Here is a 19,148-nt window from a genome sequence, read left to right as displayed (position 1 = left end):
TAAATAATCTTCTGATGTTTTCGAATGATTTAGTTTACCATAACAATAGTGAATTTTTGTCTGTCAATGCTAATTTCGGATACTAGCTTCGTAAACCAATAAGGCAGGATATTTATTTGACTCACGTGTAGAATCTAAAAATAAAGAATCCACTACCTGAAAATAAAAACTCATGTTTTTAAATCGCAATAAATTGCAAAAATACTTTTATTAGTAAAAAAAATTGACTAATTTTACAGAACTGATATATTTAACGAAGTAAATACCTTTAGAGTAAATTAATTTTTCTCAAATATATTTTTTATTTATTTTTATTAAAAATAACTATGTATTTGTATTCATTACTTGTATACTTGTAACTAACTAAAGATAACATTAAAGTATCTATCAAACCAAAACCACAGCAAGAACCCACGAGCGTATATATTAGTTCTATGATTAACACAATATTGTACATGAACAGTGTACTCATATGAAAAAGAATTTCCATTTTATGAATGTGGGAGTTCGGTCGTTTGATCGGTGATTTCAACATCGGCCAGGATGATGCCCATGCTGTAAGAAAAATCTGCTATTGTATGAAGAAAATCGATCATTTTAATGATTCAATCTGATATTTTTGCCTTGCATGTTGTCGCGTGCAACTCAACGTCATTGTCAGGGCAATCATTTCAATCTTCTATCATTATTGTCAACATTTAGTTGAATATTCTACGTCAGATAAAATATAATAAGTTATACTACGAATTTAATGATTTCTTAATTTTTGGATCGTAAAGTAACGCGACAAAATTTTAATTTCCCGTCTCTTTTTACTTTCCAAAAAATAAAAAAAAAGAAGCATTCGAAAAATACTACAAATAAAATAACGTTTACTCTTAATAAATGTTAGAAATTTTTAACAGACAGAATACGAATTGATTAAATAAAAAAATAACAAATGTAAGTACAAGTCTATCAAAATACATTTGTATATTATTTCATTAATTGTACTGCATTTGTTACTACTTTTATTTAACAAAAAAAAAATGAATTTAATGATTAATTTCATATGATGAAAAGCTACTGAAACAATCTATTAAGTCAAATACTTTGTTGGAACTGTAATCTTTGAGAAACATTGTTAGTGCCAGAATAGAATGATTGTTATCGTGGTAATGTACCTGGCCAAACAAGATAAGCATAAATTTTGTTGTACGATAATTGTATTCTTACGAGTCATAATTTCGTATTTATTCTTACTGTCAATCGTATATATAAATTAGTGCATCGATATGTATACACATATAGTAGGCAAGAATATATTTAAAAAAAATAAAAAAATATGATTTTATTAAATGTATATTTTCCAGTCACTAGCTTGATGTTATATCAAATAAATATCCGGATGAAGACTGGGAGGTCGTAAGAGGTAATCACACAGATGCACCCCTAAGCCAATAGCCAATAGAAGTTGCTCATTAAATATTTTTATCGTATCGTGACCACATATGCAACGTCGCTGCTCCTCCTCACTTGGATAAAAGAAAGGTACAGGCAGAATTATTTCTTCCTTCTGCACCAATGATAGCAAACTGTTTGCCTTAAATACGCGACGACACAAACGAACATGGGCGGAGCGACGTACGTACATATGATAGCAAATCGAGCTTGGAGGGGATCCTTTGAAAAGTTTTTGAAATCTAGAACATGAAGAGACTTTGACGAAGAAACAGAAAACTGAATTGCACGATGCTGCGAGACGTGTACATAATATCTGATTATATTGGTGAAGCAATATTTGCGAGAGATTAATTAAAAACCTATCAACTGTCGAATATAAAAGTAAGTATAGTTTGTCATAGAATAAAACTGGGACATGTTATGTATATACACGATATCGTTTAAAACCATTTAACAGTGTCAATACTAAAGAGATATTTATTTGAGAAATATTGATCTGTTTTGAATTTGCTTTGCCTAACTTTAACTATGTATACATTACATCTCAGAGTTTCAGATCGTAGTTTTACATCATGCTTTCTATTACTTTAAATATTTTTAAATAATGGTTTGCATTGCGTGTGTTGTTAAACTAACGTAATTTGCACATTAACTGATGTGTATTTTACAAGTACCAGTTGAGAAGTTCGACGAGACGGACGTGACGTTTATTGCATCGCCAACATCACTGATAAATATGATCCCGAGGCATTCATGATCTATAACAGTATCATTTAATTTGAACTATATGTAAAAACAATATATCTTTATACATAATTATAGATAATATAAATTTATAACGGATATTAATCAAATTATTATAAATAAGCACATTTAAGCAATATCGCAATTAATCAAATGCGAAATTAATCAAATGCAAACCAATTTGCATAAGTAAGCCAGTACTTAGAACAAGAAAAGTTAATATATTCTTTATAACAAATTTTATATACATTTATATGTAAGTATAAAATTTATTATATACAGGATATTTGGCAATAGATGCTAGAAAATTTAAGAAATTATTCTAATACACAGATAATCAAATAAGACGAAATCTAAGAATATTAAGATTATAATTTTGGCTTTGTTTTTTAATTACAAACGTTTAAATATTTACGTAAAAATTGTTTAAAGCATGTGGATATTTAAACATTTGTACTTATAAAACTATTCACCACGATTTCGTTATTCTCAAATTTCTGTCTTATTTTATCATCTAGAGTTATTTCTCAAATTTTTTTGCATTTGTTGCAGAAGACTGTACCTATATCCGAATAATGTGCAAAATTAATTGCATGCTACGTATAATTCTTACACTTGTAAAATATTCTAAGGAGAGATCGGCTATTTTTCCTACAGTGAGTGTTAGTTGTTTTTGCGACCTTAATATTATAAATGATAAGATACGACTATCCTCAGGTTTCAAGTTATACCATGCGGAATTATATGCTGCATTTCCAATTGCTTTACTCTAGAAAGACGGAAATAATGAGAAAGATTTTCAGTATATTTTATAAAAATGTTGTTAGTATATAATGATAACTTCTTTTTTAAATATTTTACTATAACACACAAGAATCATTTGTAATTATCATTATAAAAATTATTTTATCGCCAACCTTGTTATTTAAATATTCTCCAGCAAAGCAAAATATAAATGCTTCTAGATTTGTTATAGCGAAAAATAGAATAGATCTTGCTATCTGCTTTATTGTATCGGGTGTACCAATTGCCTGTAAAAGAAAAAAATCGTTATCTTACTATGCAATTATAAAAATAGTTGCTTTTATTTAAATATCTGTGTCATAAAATATGAGGAAATTAATTAAAGTAAATCGTGTACTTATTAGCAAGCGATAAGCAGTAATTATTAATATTTTAACTTTCATCTTTTACTCACGCTTATGATTACAAACGCCAGTGAACAAATCATCAGCGTGTTAACCAAAAACAGTATCAATGCGATGTACGTGAATAGATTTTCTATGTTCTTTGAGAAGTTAATAATTTTTTGATGTTTCTGGATGATTTCATTTCTTGTGATTAATTGATGTTTCTTTCCATTTTCCTTAGTTGCAAAATTCATCAAACAGTAACACAGGATATCCATTTGACCGCCTATATGTAAAACCTAAAAATGAGAAACCCACCGCTTAAATTAAAATTATTATATTTCTCACTCTATTTTTATAACCCAAATAATCAAGTGTGTCTTAACGAAATCGTACAAATCTGTAATTGCTTATGATGCTCTTCATTTCAAATATACCGACATTATAACAGACAAAAATGAATATATAAATATTGACAGCGATTTAACAGTAATTTAGCAGCGTTACCTTGCATTGTCAGTACTTAATATGATTGCATTGCATGACCTTATAGATTACAACAACATGATGGAAATAGCACAAATTTTGATAATAAAAATTTAAAGTTGTCGGCAAATTGTTGGCAAGTTGGTACTTAAAATTGTCATAAAGGCACCAATTTTCCAACAAATGCGGTCTTAGTTGCAATTCAGATAGTAACACAATTATTTATGAGCAACATGCATTAATAAGACAGACTTGTTGCTATCTGAGAATCTAATTTTTCTTATTTCTCAAATTTACGTTTTATATAAAAAGCCGTCTACAATAAAAGTAATATGATATAATAATCTGTAAGTCTTAAGAAATTAACCGCAATCGCAGTCGAATGTAAGAATAATCAATTATAATTTCTTCAGTAAATTTCTTACAGCTTACGACTTACCAAATGCACATTATTATTCCCATAATGTAGACGACCCATTAGGAGAAAAAAAGACAGAACATAAGAAAAATTTCTCAAAATAGTTTTTATATACAAGCTTTGCTCAGATTTCAATATTGTCAGGTAATTTGTTGTCTTTTATTTTTGATATCGTTACCATTATAGTTCGCGATAATTGCTTATGTTCTTTAACTTACCAATATTAAAAGTAAAGCATTTATAGCACCAGTACCCATGCTGTTCATGGTGCAAATCACAGTTTCCGTTAATAAGATAATTTTGTAAGTTCTTTTTGTGTTCACGTCAAAGGGAAATTCTATTTTGTGAACGTACGGCAGCTTAGACGTGCTATCGGTGACATCAACATCAGCCAAGATTGTACGTAAGCTGTATGTAACAGCACTGGCTATATGAAGAATTACTATTACGTTATTAATGCGATTTGACCATTTCGCTTTGCTTATCATTTCATGCATGTAGATTTCGTTGTCGGCGCAATTATCCCAGTCTTCCGTCATCATTTCCAAAGTTTTGTTGAATTTTCTGTGGATTTGGTTCGTTGATTATCCTATCGATCACAAAAAAGATCATTTCAAGTCCTTAAAAAATTATAATCTCCCAAATGTTACTTGACAGTTTCTAATAATATTTCTAATAATATGTCTTAATTTTCTCTAAATAAAATTTCAGTTTTCATGCTTTTTATTATTTTTTTTTAAGTAAATCAAAATGCAATACACACTATTAATCGCGTGTAAATATACGTAATAGTTGGTCGCAATTATATCTTAGAATGTGATTTGAATAATTAACAAAATATAATTTAATTAATTAATACAAAATGTAATATAATTGATTAAATCAATTAATTATAGATTTTCTTTCGTCATATTAATTGTTTAGAAATACGTGTCACACGTCACCTAACTGTCATTTAATTATAAGCAATTTATATCATTATTTATGTCAATCATGTTACTTACCGTTGATTTAACCAAAATACAATAATCTTGATTGTGAATTTCATGTATGCCATAAAGCAATTCAAACAATCCATCAAATTGGAAAGTTCATCGGAATAAAAATGTGTCCACAAATAACGACAATGGTAGAACTGCATAATTACTGTTAAAAAAATCCAAAATAGTTTGCAAAATGGAATGCGCGAAGAATCAGGCCATATACCGTACAAACTGCAAATGACTTCTAGTGTGCGATTAATCGTACTCTTCCGGATCATAATAATTTATTTACTACTTTTTCTATACGAGAGCGAGCACATGAAATATATTATACAACAAATACTTCTAACGAAGCAAAAGGAAATACAATGAATTTGATCGTATACTTTTGCCAGATATACGTTTCAATGGATTGATGTACATATATCACACAATTGCTGTGTACGTAAAGACTGGGCGTTCCTAAGAGGTCATCACACGAATTTACCCTTAGACTGACGATCAATGGAAATAAGTCATTAAATATTTTTACCGTATTCCGTGTAAACCACTCGTACATCTGTTGTGGTTCTAACAATTTTAATAAAAAGTAAGAAACAGGTGGGGTCATTCCTTTCCTTCTCTGAGAACCAATGATGCAAATTGCTCTCTTTAAATAAGAAATGATGTGCGTGGACATAGATACGGTATATTCGATTGCGAGTCGTGATCTCAGTGAGCTTTGAAAATATTTTAAAGTTTAGAGAACGAAAGAAAATAAGAGAAAATTAAATTACTACGTATCTATATATCTATATATCTTCGTGTATCTTCTACATTGCAAACTCGATTTCACAGGAAAGATCCACGATTTATATCCGTTCATAAAAACCGAAATGATATACCACTTTTAAAAAGAAAACGATACGAGTTTACTGAAACTTCATATGTCATATTTCATTAAAAGTTATCTTTATGGTAAATAATCTTTATACCTCATAGAATAATACTTAGTAAAACATGCAATATTACAATATATGTTAATATACAACTAGTGAAGGTATTTACACGTCGTCTCTGTACACGCTTCACGACTATTGATTAAAAGTTGTCGAGATGAAGGTGATGTTTATTGCATTGCTAACAACACTGATAGGTAGGATCCAGAAGCTTTCATAATCTATAACAATGTTGTTTGTATTAGGAATTGATATTTAAATAGAATATTGCTACAATAAATAGAGAATAATTCTATAAAAAATTTCTTATAAAAAATAATATTAACTAGTAAATAGTACATATATATTGTTTTCTAAAGACAGAGTTAACTATCAAAAATTTCTATACTTCTCTTCTCTTACACTTGTAAAAGATTCTAATGTGAGATCCATTATCTTGCCAGCTGTTAGCGTTAATTGTTCCTGTGACCGTAATATTACGAGTAACAAAATGCGACTGTGTTTAGATTTCAAATTGTACCATGCACAATTGTACGTTGCAAATCCGATCTCTTTACTCTACAAAAAGAGACTCTATATAATATTACTTTTTTTTACTACAGTATAATATATCTACTATAAAAATATTTACTGTATGAAATGTTTTATAAATATATATATGTCTATTTTATAAATCTATGCCATGTTTTATAGATATGTATATAAGATTACAAGTATCTATGCTATCACTAATAATTTTGGTCCTTATTCCAGTAATTACTTCTCGTTACTGACCTTACTATTTAAATATTCTCCGCCGTAACAAAATATGAATGTCTCCATGTTTGTTATTGTGAAAAATAAAACACATTTCGACATCTGCTCCACAAAATCAGCAGTACCAATAGCCTGAGAAAATGAAGAAAATAGGTTTTTATGCATTATTTAAGGTTCGAGCAAAGCAAAATTTATTTTTTCAAAATATAGCAATTTCTCTTCCTCTCTCGCAGTGTGATTATTGTGCTTACAGTTACAATAAGAAAACCTAGAAAGCACATCATTATTGTGTTTGATGCAACTACGAATAACGCAATGTACGTATATATGTTCTCGATATTTTGTGAAAATTGAATGATTTTTTGATGTTTTAAAATAATCTTGCTTGCTGTGATAACGACAGGTTTTTGCGTAATTTTATTTCCTTTGGGAATAAATTCTTCCAACCAATGTTGCAGAACATCCATTTGACCGCCTACATGTATAATCTAAAAGAGAAGATTCAATTTTTAATAATAATAATTTTAGTTACACATGTAACTTAATTAAACCCTCAATAGTGTGTGTTTACACGAAAGAATAAAAATATCATATATTTATAAGTATAATTTTCGAAAATATATTTATTAGAATCTCTTATATAGATAACATATTCTATGAAACTTCTTTAACTTTGCAGAATAATGATTTTGAAATAAAAGTGTAGAATATTAGTATAGATACATTATTTAACGAAAGTAACAACACTAAATTTCGAATAATCTTTATTAGTACTATAAATTTTACGTTTTAACTTCTTACACAGTTACAACTTACCATAGCCAAAAATATGATATTTATAACACCAGACATCCAATTTGAAAAAATCAAGTGTATAAATTCTGTGATTAACACTAATCTATACATTCGTTGCGTATTAACACTGAAGGGAAGCTCTAATTTGTGTATAAGCGGCAGCTCGATGTTATCAGTAATATCGAAATCAGCAATAATCATTCCGAGGGAAGATACAGAAATACTAGTAATAGTCGCCGTGTGAAGGACGAACATTATATTAGTGATACGATCTGATATCTTTGCCTTGTCTGTCATCAAGCGCAGGCCGATATCATTTTCAGCGCAATCATTCCAGTCTTCCGTGATTAACATCATAGTCTCCACGAATTTTCTGGGGATTATTATTCGATCATGCTATCGAATATATATATAAGCTATCCCTTTTACCTCGCCAACTAAACCGTATCTTCAGAAATATATCATCTTCGACTCGCGCGGAAAACATTATTGACATCTCTGTTCTTTTGAGCGAAATTTTTTCTTACATCTTTCAGTGATTTTTATATTTTTTTTTCCAGAAACAAGTAATAATAACAAATTATATACGCGCTTATAGGTAATTATAAAAAAAACTATGTAACTCTTTAGTGCATGCGCTCAATACTACGACTTTTAATTTTAATAATAATTTATATCTTGATTAATACGTATATATGTCAACAATTAAATTATAAATAACAATAAAAAATGTTTTATTTAAATAACACTATATACTCAAATATACACTTACTGTTGGTTCAACCAAAACACAACGAGCTTAGTGATAAGTTTCCCGAAAGCTATAAAGCTGCATAAGCAATGTACCAAGTTAAAGAAGTTCTGCCCATTTAAATGCATCGAAAAATAAAGGCAGTGACTATATTCTATAAATCCTAACGTACAAATCCAAAATAATCTGGCTGTTAATTTAATTATTCCGTCTGAACTGATGCCATACCAAGGAAGCATAAGAAACACTTTACGATTAATCGTGCTCTTACGAGTCATAACGCTTTATTCCTCTGTGCGCTACGTTTGTTCAGCTAAACGCATTAGCGAATATTTAATAGAGAAAGAATTGTTAAGGGAGAATTTTCAAGATAGTAAAAGAATTTAACAATGTATCTTCCAACGATAGGACGATATATATTATTCGACACCCTACGTAAGGACTGATGAGTTGTGGGAGGTGTTCACGCAGACTCACCACTAGCAAATCGATCAATGAAAATTGCTCATGAAATATTTTCATTGTACGTGCAAGCCTCAAATACATACGTCATATTTCCTTGAAACTTTATAGAAAAAAATGAGGATATGTGAAATGTTCTTTGCCCGCCTGTGATACTCACAATGCAGCTGTTGCAGCTATTAAGTGCGTATATTAAACATATATTGTTTCATGTTAAGAGATACATGTATTGTCCGTTCTACGAGAGTATATAGTTAATTTTTGTGCATTATGGCATTTTATTTCCTCGAAATCGTCTACTGGCTTGTAAATTGACAATAATATTTCATAAGAAACAATTGATGACATGCGTTAGCGATGTAACTATTGATTTTATTGTGTAGTATTGTTTCGCGATAACTCATGGTTGTAACGTCACGTCGCAAATGACGATTCTTAAAACGTAAATAATGAATCTAACTTTGTGTAATGTTACGTATAATTCTGATTGTTTTCCTTTATATATTATATGAAATATATTTTTGTATAAAACAGATTAATTTTAATCAAAAAAAATTATTAATGTATTGTGTTTATTATTTTACTATATACTTAACGTGCAAAATAAGGTTTCTTGCCAGAGAAAAATGAAATATTTTATCATTTTGTCTCTATATTGGATAATGAATAAATTCTAGATATTTGTAATATTTACGTAAAAACTGATTTCGTTGTGATGTATTGTGATTTAAAAATAGATACGAATTAGTTTATTGTACTAAATTTATATTTTGAGAAATATAGTATGATTCAATGTAAATTCCTAGAATTGCTAATGTATATATAATTTCTTATGCAGCAAGCTAACATTATTTGTTATTATCCTGATGTTAAAATGATGTCTATAATGTTTTATTATACTTTTCTTATACTTTTGTTGTTAAAACACTCTTAATAAAGAAAAGTAGATGCCAGCTCATTGCATTGCTAATAATACCGATAGATATGATCCCGAAGCATTCATAATCTATAAAAATATTGTTTGTATTAGAAAGTAATATAAAAACAGAATATTGCTACAACAAATAGAGAATATTTCTATAATAAAAAGGTGTACTAATAAAAAAAAATATTATCTACAATAGTTCTAGTAAATAGTACATTTATTTTGTTTTCTTGGGATAGAGAGTTAACTATCAAAATTTTCTATTTTGCTTAAATCTTACACTTGTAAAAGATTCTAATGTGAGATCCATTATCTTGCCAGCTGTTAGCGTTAATTGTTTCTGTGATCGTAATATTACGAGTAACAAAATGCGACTATCTTTAGATTTCAAATTGTACCATGCACAATTGTACGTCGCAAATCCGATTTCTTTGCTCTGTGAAAGTAACAGTAACAAAGAGGTTTTGTATTATCACTTTTTACTACATTATGATATTACTACTAAAAGAATATTTAACACGATGCTATGTTTTATAAAAAATACATATAAAATTATGAGTACTTATACTATCATTAAAAATTTGATATTTATTCGAGTAATTACTTCTCACCACTGACCTTACTATTTAAATATTCTCCGGCGTAACAAAATATGAATGCCTCCAGATTTGTTGATGTGAAAAATAAAAGACATTTCATCATTTGCTCCACGATATCTGCTGTACCAATAGCCTGAGAAAATAAAGGAAATAGCATTAGGCATTATTTAATGATCGAATACGTAAAATTTAATTTTACGGAATATATAACATTTTTTCTTCACCCCTCGCAGTATAATTATTGTGCTTACGGTTACAATAAGAAAACCTAGAGAGCACATCAATATTGTGTTTGACGCGAATATCAATAATGCAATGAAGGTATACAAGCTCTCGATACATTCTGAAAATTGAATAATTTTTTGATGTTTGAAAATAATCTTGTTTGGTGCAATAACGACTGATTTTTGCTTATTTTCAATTCCTTTGGGAATAAATTCTGCCAGCCAACGTTGAAGAACATCCATTTGACCACCTACATGTATAATCTGAAAGAGAGAAGATTCAATTTTCAATTAAAATAACTTTAGCTACGCATATAAAATATTAAACTATCATAGTTTACATGAAAGAGTGAAAATATCATCAACTTAATATTAACATAAATATATTATTTAACGAAAGTAACAATACGAAGTTTCAAATTATCGTTATTATGATTGCAAATTTTAAGTTATCAATTCTTATACGGTTATAACTTACCATAGCCAAAAATATGGTATTTATAACACCAGATGCCAAATTTGTAAGAATCATGTGCATAAATTCTATAATTAACACTAATCTATACATTCGTTGCGTATTAACACTGAAGGGAAGCTCTAATTTGTTGATAAGCGGCAGCTCCATTTTATCTGTAATATCGACATCAGCGATAACAGTTCCCAGGCAATACGCAGTAATCGTCACTGTGTGAAGGATGAATATCATATTAGTGATACGATCTGATAACTTTGCCTTATCTGTCATCACGCGTATGCCAATATCATTCTCAGCGCAATCATTCCAGTCGTCCGTGATTAACGTCAAGGTCTCCACGAATTTTCTGTGGACGATTGTTCCTCGATCATGCTGTCGAATTCAAATAAAAGTCCTATTCATCGCGCCAAGTGAACCGTATCTTCAGAAATATATTATTTTCGACTCGGGCGGAAAACAATATTAACATCACTGCTTTTTTAACAAAATTTTTTGATACTTATTTCAGTAATTGTTGTTTTTTTTACATAATCAAATAATAATAACAAATTAAACGCACGCAAATAGGCAATTATAGAAGAAGCTATGTAATTTTTTGATGCGCGCGCGCAACTAATGTTATGACTCTTGATTTTAATAATGATTTATGTCTTGATTAATACGTGTATATATCAATAATTAAATTATAAATAAAAATAAAATAAAAATTATTTTACTTAAATAATATTACACACTTGCATATACACTTACTGTTGGTTCAACCAAAACGCAACGAGTTTAGTGATTACTTTCGCGTGTGCTAAGAAGCTGCATAAGCAATCTACCAAGTTAAAAAAGTTCTGTGCATTTAAATGCGTCGCAAAGTAAAGGCAATGACAAAATCCAATGAATCCTAATGTAAAAATCCAAAATAATCTGGCTATTACTATAATTATTCTGTCTGAACCGATACCACACCAAGGAAGCATAAGAAACACTATACGATTAATCGTGCTCTTACGAGTCATAATGCTTTATTTCTCTGTGCTCTCGGTTAGTTCAAGTAAAACGCATTAGAGAATATTTAATACAGTAAGAATTGTTAAGGGAGAATTTTTAAAAAAGTTAAAAAATTTAGAAATGAATCTCCCAAAGATAGGACAATGTATGGTATATCATAAGACACCCTGCATAAAGACTGATGAGATGTTGGAGGTGTTTAAGCAAGTTCACCGTTAGAATATCGACAAATGAAAGCTGCTCATAAAATATTTTTAAGGTACATGCAAGACTGAAATACATCCGTCATGTTTCTTTGAAATTTTATGAAAAAAAAATGAGGATAAATAAGATGTTATCGCCCACCTCTCTCGTACTGAAAATGCAGCTGTTGCTATTATGAAGTGCGTATGTTAAATATATAATGATACATGTGAAGAGATACATATAACGTCCGTCCTACTAGAAAATGTCGTTAATTTTTGTGTATCAAGGTATTATATTTCCTGGAAAATTGTCTACTGGCTAGTAAATGCATGATAATATTACATAAGAGAACAACTGATGGCAATGCCCATGCGTTGGCGAAGTAACTATTGATTTTATTGCTCAGTATTGTATCGCGCTAAATCGTGATGATAACGTCAAACGTCAAATGTCGATACTTAAAGTATAAATAATCTCAGGCTTTGTTTAATGTTATATATAACTGTAATTATTTTTTCCTATATACTGTATGGAGTATTTTTTGTATAATACAGATTAATTTTTATCGAAGCCTTTTTATTAAAATATGTGTGTATCGTCACTGTATACTTAATATGCAAAATACGATATTTTTGCAGAGAAAGTAGAAATATTTAATCATTTTGTCCCCAAATTGCACTATAAATAAATTCATGACTATTGTAATACTTACGTAAAACCTAATATTATTATGATGTAATTTAAATAATAAGATATGAGTTAGTTTGTCCTACTAAATTTATATTTCGAGAAATATACTATATTACTATGTGAATTCCTAGAATTGCTAATTTATAAATGATTCCCAAGATACTAAGATAATATTTTTTGTCATTCTTGATGTTAAAATGAACTCTTAAATGTCTTCTCGTAACACTTTTGTTATCATAACACTTTTTTAATAAAAAAGAGTCGACGATAATTTATTGCATTGCTAATAATACCGATAGGTATGATCCCGAAGCATTCATAATCTATAACAATGTTGTTTGTATTAGGAATTGATATTTAAATAGAATATTGCTACAATAAATAGAGAATAATTCTATAAAAAAAGGCGAACTTATAATAAATAATATTATCTAATAAATAGTACATATATATTGATTCTAAAGACAGAGTTAACTATCAAAAATTTCTATACTTCTCTTCTCTTACACTTGTAAAAGATTCTAATGTGAGATCCATTATCTTGCCAGCTGTTAGCGTTAATTGTTCCTGTGACCGTAATATTACGAGTAACAAAATGCGACTGTGTTTAGATTTCAAATTGTACCATGCACAATTGTACGTTGCAAATCCGATCTCTTTACTCTACAAAAAGAGACTCTATATAATATTACTTTTTTTTACTACAGTATAATATATCTACTATAAAAATATTTACTGTATGCCATGTTTTATAAATATATATATGTCTATTTTATAAATCTATGCCATGTTTTATAGATATGTATATAAGATTACAAGTATCTATGCTATCACTAATAATTTTGGTCCTTATTCCAGTAATTACTTCTCGTTACTGACCTTACTATTTAAATATTCTCCGCCGTAACAAAATATGAATGTCTCCATGTTTGTTATTGTGAAAAATAAAACACATTTCGACATCTGCTCCACAAAATCAGCAGTACCAATAGCCTGAGAAAATGAAGAAAATAGGTTTTTATGCATTATTTAAGGTTCGAGCAAAGCAAAATTTATTTTTTCAAAATATAGCAATTTCTCTTCCTCTCTCGCAGTGTGATTATTGTGCTTACAGTTACAATAAGAAAACCTAGAAAGCACATCATTATTGTGTTTGATGCAACTACGAATAACGCAATGTACGTATATATGTTCTCGATATTTTGTGAAAATTGAATGATTTTTTGATGTTTTAAAATAATCTTGCTTGCTGTGATAACGACAGGTTTTTGCGTAATTTTATTTCCTTTGGGAATAAATTCTTCCAACCAATGTTGCAGAACATCCATTTGACCGCCTACATGTATAATCTAAAAGAGAAGATTCAATTTTTAATAATAATAATTTTAGTTACACATGTAACTTAATTAAACCCTCAATAGTGTGTGTTTACACGAAAGAATAAAAATATCATATATTTATAAGTATAATTTTCGAAAATATATTTATTAGAATCTCTTATATAGATAACATATTCTATGAAACTTCTTTAACTTTGCAGAATAATGATTTTGAAATAAAAGTGTAGAATATTAGTATAGATACATTATTTAACGAAAGTAACAACACTAAATTTCGAATAATCTTTATTAGTACTATAAATTTTACGTTTTAACTTCTTACACAGTTACAACTTACCATAGCCAAAAATATGATATTTATAACACCAGACATCCAATTTGAAAAAATCAAGTGTATAAATTCTGTGATTAACACTAATCTATACATTCGTTGCGTATTAACACTGAAGGGAAGCTCTAATTTGTGTATAAGCGGCAGCTCGATGTTATCAGTAATATCGAAATCAGCAATAATCATTCCGAGGGAAGATACAGAAATACTAGTAATAGTCGCCGTGTGAAGGACGAACATTATATTAGTGATACGATCTGATATCTTTGCCTTGTCTGTCATCAAGCGCAGGCCGATATCATTTTCAGCGCAATCATTCCAGTCTTCCGTGATTAACATCATAGTCTCCACGAATTTTCTGGGGATTATTATTCGATCATGCTATCGAATATATATATAAGCTATCCCTTTTACCTCGCCAACTAAACCGTATCTTCAGAAATATATCATCTTCGACTCGCGCGGAAAACATTATTGACATCTCTGTTCTTTTGAGCGAAATTTTTTCTTACATCTTTCAGTGATTTTTATATTTTTTTTTCCAGAAACAAGTAATAATAACAAATTATATACGCGCTTATAGGTAATTATAAAAAAAACTATGTAACTCTTTAGTGCATGCGCTCAATACTACGACTTTTAATTTTAATAATAATTTATATCTTGATTAATACGTATATATGTCAACAATTAAATTATAAATAACAATAAAAAATGTTTTATTTAAATAACACTATATACTCAAATATACACTTACTGTTGGTTCAACCAAAACACAACGAGCTTAGTGATAAGTTTCCCGAAAGCTATAAAGCTGCATAAGCAATGTACCAAGTTAAAGAAGTTCTGCCCATTTAAATGCATCGAAAAATAAAGGCAGTGACTATATTCTATAAATCCTAACGTACAAATCCAAAATAATCTGGCTGTTAATTTAATTATTCCGTCTGAACTGATGCCATACCAAGGAAGCATAAGAAACACTTTACGATTAATCGTGCTCTTACGAGTCATAACGCTTTATTCCTCTGTGCGCTACGTTTGTTCAGCTAAACGCATTAGCGAATATTTAATAGAGAAAGAATTGTTAAGGGAGAATTTTCAAGATAGTAAAAGAATTTAACAATGTATCTTCCAACGATAGGACGATATATATTATTCGACACCCTACGTAAGGACTGATGAGTTGTGGGAGGTGTTCACGCAGACTCACCACTAGCAAATCGATCAATGAAAATTGCTCATGAAATATTTTCATTGTACGTGCAAGCCTCAAATACATACGTCATATTTCCTTGAAACTTTATAGAAAAAAATGAGGATATGTGAAATGTTCTTTGCCCGCCTGTGATACTCACAATGCAGCTGTTGCAGCTATTAAGTGCGTATATTAAACATATATTGTTTCATGTTAAGAGATACATGTATTGTCCGTTCTACGAGAGTATATAGTTAATTTTTGTGCATTATGGCATTTTATTTCCTCGAAATCGTCTACTGGCTTGTAAATTGACAATAATATTTCATAAGAAACAATTGATGACATGCGTTAGCGATGTAACTATTGATTTTATTGTGTAGTATTGTTTCGCGATAACTCATGGTTGTAACGTCACGTCGCAAATGACGATTCTTAAAACGTAAATAATGAATCTAACTTTGTGTAATGTTACGTATAATTCTGATTGTTTTCCTTTATATATTATATGAAATATATTTTTGTATAAAACAGATTAATTTTAATCAAAAAAAATTATTAATGTATTGTGTTTATTATTTTACTATATACTTAACGTGCAAAATAAGGTTTCTTGCCAGAGAAAAATGAAATATTTTATCATTTTGTCTCTATATTGGATAATGAATAAATTCTAGATATTTGTAATATTTACGTAAAAACTGATTTCGTTGTGATGTATTGTGATTTAAAAATAGATACGAATTAGTTTATTGTACTAAATTTATATTTTGAGAAATATAGTATGATTCAATGTAAATTCCTAGAATTGCTAATGTATATATAATTTCTTATGCAGCAAGCTAACATTATTTGTTATTATCCTGATGTTAAAATGATGTCTATAATGTTTTATTATACTTTTCTTATACTTTTGTTGTTAAAACACTCTTAATAAAGAAAAGTAGATGCCAGCTCATTGCATTGCTAATAATACCGATAGATATGATCCCGAAGCATTCATAATCTATAAAAATATTGTTTGTATTAGAAAGTAATATAAAAACAGAATATTGCTACAACAAATAGAGAATATTTCTATAATAAAAAGGTGTACTAATAAAAAAAAATATTATCTACAATAGTTCTAGTAAATAGTACATTTATTTTGTTTTCTTGGGATAGAGAGTTAACTATCAAAATTTTCTATTTTGCTTAAATCTTACACTTGTAAAAGATTCTAATGTGAGATCCATTATCTTGCCAGCTGTTAGCGTTAATTGTTTCTGTGATCGTAATATTACGAGTAACAAAATGCGACTATCTTTAGATTTCAAATTGTACCATGCACAATTGTACGTCGCAAATCCGATTTCTTTGCTCTGTGAAAGTAACAGTAACAAAGAGGTTTTGTATTATCACTTTTTACTACATTATGATATTACTACTAAAAGAATATTTAACACGATGCTATGTTTTATAAAAAATACATATAAAATTATGAGTACTTATACTATCATTAAAAATTTGATATTTATTCGAGTAATTACTTCTCACCACTGACCTTACTATTTAAATATTCTCCGGCGTAACAAAATATGAATGCCTCCAGATTTGTTGATGTGAAAAATAAAAGACATTTCATCATTTGCTCCACGATATCTGCTGTACCAATAGCCTGAGAAAATAAAGGAAATAGCATTAGGCATTATTTAATGATCGAATACGTAAAATTTAATTTTACGGAATATATAACATTTTTTCTTCACCCCTCGCAGTATAATTATTGTGCTTACGGTTACAATAAGAAAACCTAGAGAGCACATCAATATTGTGTTTGACGCGAATATCAATAATGCAATGAAGGTATACAAGCTCTCGATACATTCTGAAAATTGAATAATTTTTTGATGTTTGAAAATAATCTTGTTTGGTGCAATAACGACTGATTTTTGCTTATTTTCAATTCCTTTGGGAATAAATTCTGCCAGCCAACGTTGAAGAACATCCATTTGACCACCTACATGTATAATCTGAAAGAGAGAAGATTCAATTTTCAATTAAAATAACTTTAGCTACGCATATAAAATATTAAACTATCATAGTTTACATGAAAGAGTGAAAATATCATCAACTTAATATTAACATAAATATATTATTTAACGAAAGTAACAATACGAAGTTTCAAATTATCGTTATTATGATTGCAAATTTTAAGTTATCAATTCTTATACGGTTATAACTTACCATAGCCAAAAATATGGTATTTATAACACCAGATGCCAAATTTGTAAGAATCATGTGCATAAATTCTATAATTAACACTAATCTATACATTCGTTGCGTATTAACACTGAAGGGAAGCTCTAATTTGTTGATAAGCGGCAGCTCCATTTTATCTGTAATATCGACATCAGCGATAACAGTTCCCAGGCAATACGCAGTAATCGTCACTGTGTGAAGGATGAATATCATATTAGTGATACGATCTGATAACTTTGCCTTATCTGTCATCACGCGTATGCCAATATCATTCTCAGCGCAATCATTCCAGTCGTCCGTGATTAACGTCAAGGTCTCCACGAATTTTCTGTGGACGATTGTTCCTCGATCATGCTGTCGAATTCAAATAAAAGTCCTATTCATCGCGCCAAGTGAACCGTATCTTCAGAAATATATTATTTTCGACTCGGGCGGAAAACAATATTAACATCACTGCTTTTTTAACAAAATTTTTTGATACTTATTTCAGTAATTGTTGTTTTTTTTACATAATCAAATAATAATAACAAATTAAACGCACGCAAATAGGCAATTATAGAAGAAGCTATGTAATTTTTTGATGCGCGCGCGCAACTAATGTTATGACTCTTGATTTTAATAATGATTTATGTCTTGATTAATACGTGTATATATCAATAATTAAATTATAAATAAAAATAAAATAAAAATTATTTTACTTAAATAATATTACACACTTGCATATACACTTACTGTTGGTTCAACCAAAACGCAACGAGTTTAGTGATTACTTTCGCGTGTGCTAAGAAGCTGCATAAGCAATCTACCAAGTTAAAAAAGTTCTGTGCATTTAAATGCGTCGCAAAGTAAAGGCAATGACAAAATCCAATGAATCCTAATGTAAAAATCCAAAATAATCTGGCTATTACTATAATTATTCTGTCTGAACCGATACCACACCAAGGAAGCATAAGAAACACTATACGATTAATCGTGCTCTTACGAGTCATAATGCTTTATTTCTCTGTGCTCTCGGTTAGTTCAAGTAAAACGCA

General features: G+C 29.2%; 3 protein-coding genes across 3 annotated transcripts; all 3 read right to left on the bottom strand.

The window, feature by feature from the left end:
• Window positions 1–2,150: 2,150 nt before the first annotated feature.
• LOC108778735 (uncharacterized) lies at window positions 2,151–5,278 on the bottom strand. Its single transcript, XM_018545988.1, has 4 exons — window positions 5,226–5,278; window positions 4,440–4,785; window positions 2,801–2,956; window positions 2,151–2,201 (listed from the first exon to the last, which is right to left on the bottom strand). The coding sequence occupies exons 1-4, from the start codon at window positions 5,276–5,278 to the stop codon at window positions 2,151–2,153; spliced, it is 606 nt and encodes a 201-aa protein (XP_018401490.1).
• Window positions 5,279–6,514: 1,236 nt separating this feature from the next.
• LOC108778734 (uncharacterized) lies at window positions 6,515–12,136 on the bottom strand. Its single transcript, XM_018545987.1, is given in 9 exon segments — window positions 6,515–6,700; window positions 6,917–7,030; window positions 7,715–8,066; window positions 8,466–8,726; window positions 10,080–10,267; window positions 10,450–10,563; window positions 10,682–10,918; window positions 11,133–11,475; window positions 11,880–12,136. Coding segments are annotated over 9 exon segments (2,052 nt in total).
• Window positions 12,137–13,481: 1,345 nt separating this feature from the next.
• Window positions 13,482–19,103, bottom strand: LOC108778733 (uncharacterized). The gene is given in 9 exon segments (XM_018545986.1): window positions 13,482–13,667; window positions 13,884–13,997; window positions 14,682–15,033; window positions 15,433–15,693; window positions 17,047–17,234; window positions 17,417–17,530; window positions 17,649–17,885; window positions 18,100–18,442; window positions 18,847–19,103. Coding segments are annotated over 9 exon segments (2,052 nt in total).
• Window positions 19,104–19,148: the final 45 nt, after the last annotated feature.

This window comes from Cyphomyrmex costatus, unplaced genomic scaffold, assembly GCF_001594065.2.
Source record: "Cyphomyrmex costatus isolate MS0001 unplaced genomic scaffold, Ccosl1.0 scaffold51, whole genome shotgun sequence".
In the NCBI taxonomy this organism is placed as follows: Eukaryota; Metazoa; Arthropoda; class Insecta; order Hymenoptera; family Formicidae; genus Cyphomyrmex; species Cyphomyrmex costatus.
The sequence above is the reverse complement of the archived record's forward strand: the minus strand, read 5'-3'. Positions and strand labels throughout refer to the sequence as shown.

What these genes read in the sequence shown, in the direction of transcription:
- LOC108778735 (XM_018545988.1), bottom strand. Translation starts at nt 5,278, where the DNA reads ATGGCATACATGAAATTCACAATCAAGATTATTGTATTTTGGTTAAAT. An exon ending in ATGCTTTACTTTTAATATTG is followed by an intron (nt 2,957 to 4,439) that starts GTAAGTTAAAGA and finishes CCGTCTTTCTAG; the next exon opens with AGTAAAGCAATTGGAAATGC. An exon ending in CCTTAGAATATTTTACAAGT is followed by an intron (nt 2,202 to 2,800) that starts GTAAGAATTATA and finishes ATACTGTTATAG; the next exon opens with ATCATGAATGCCTCGGGATC.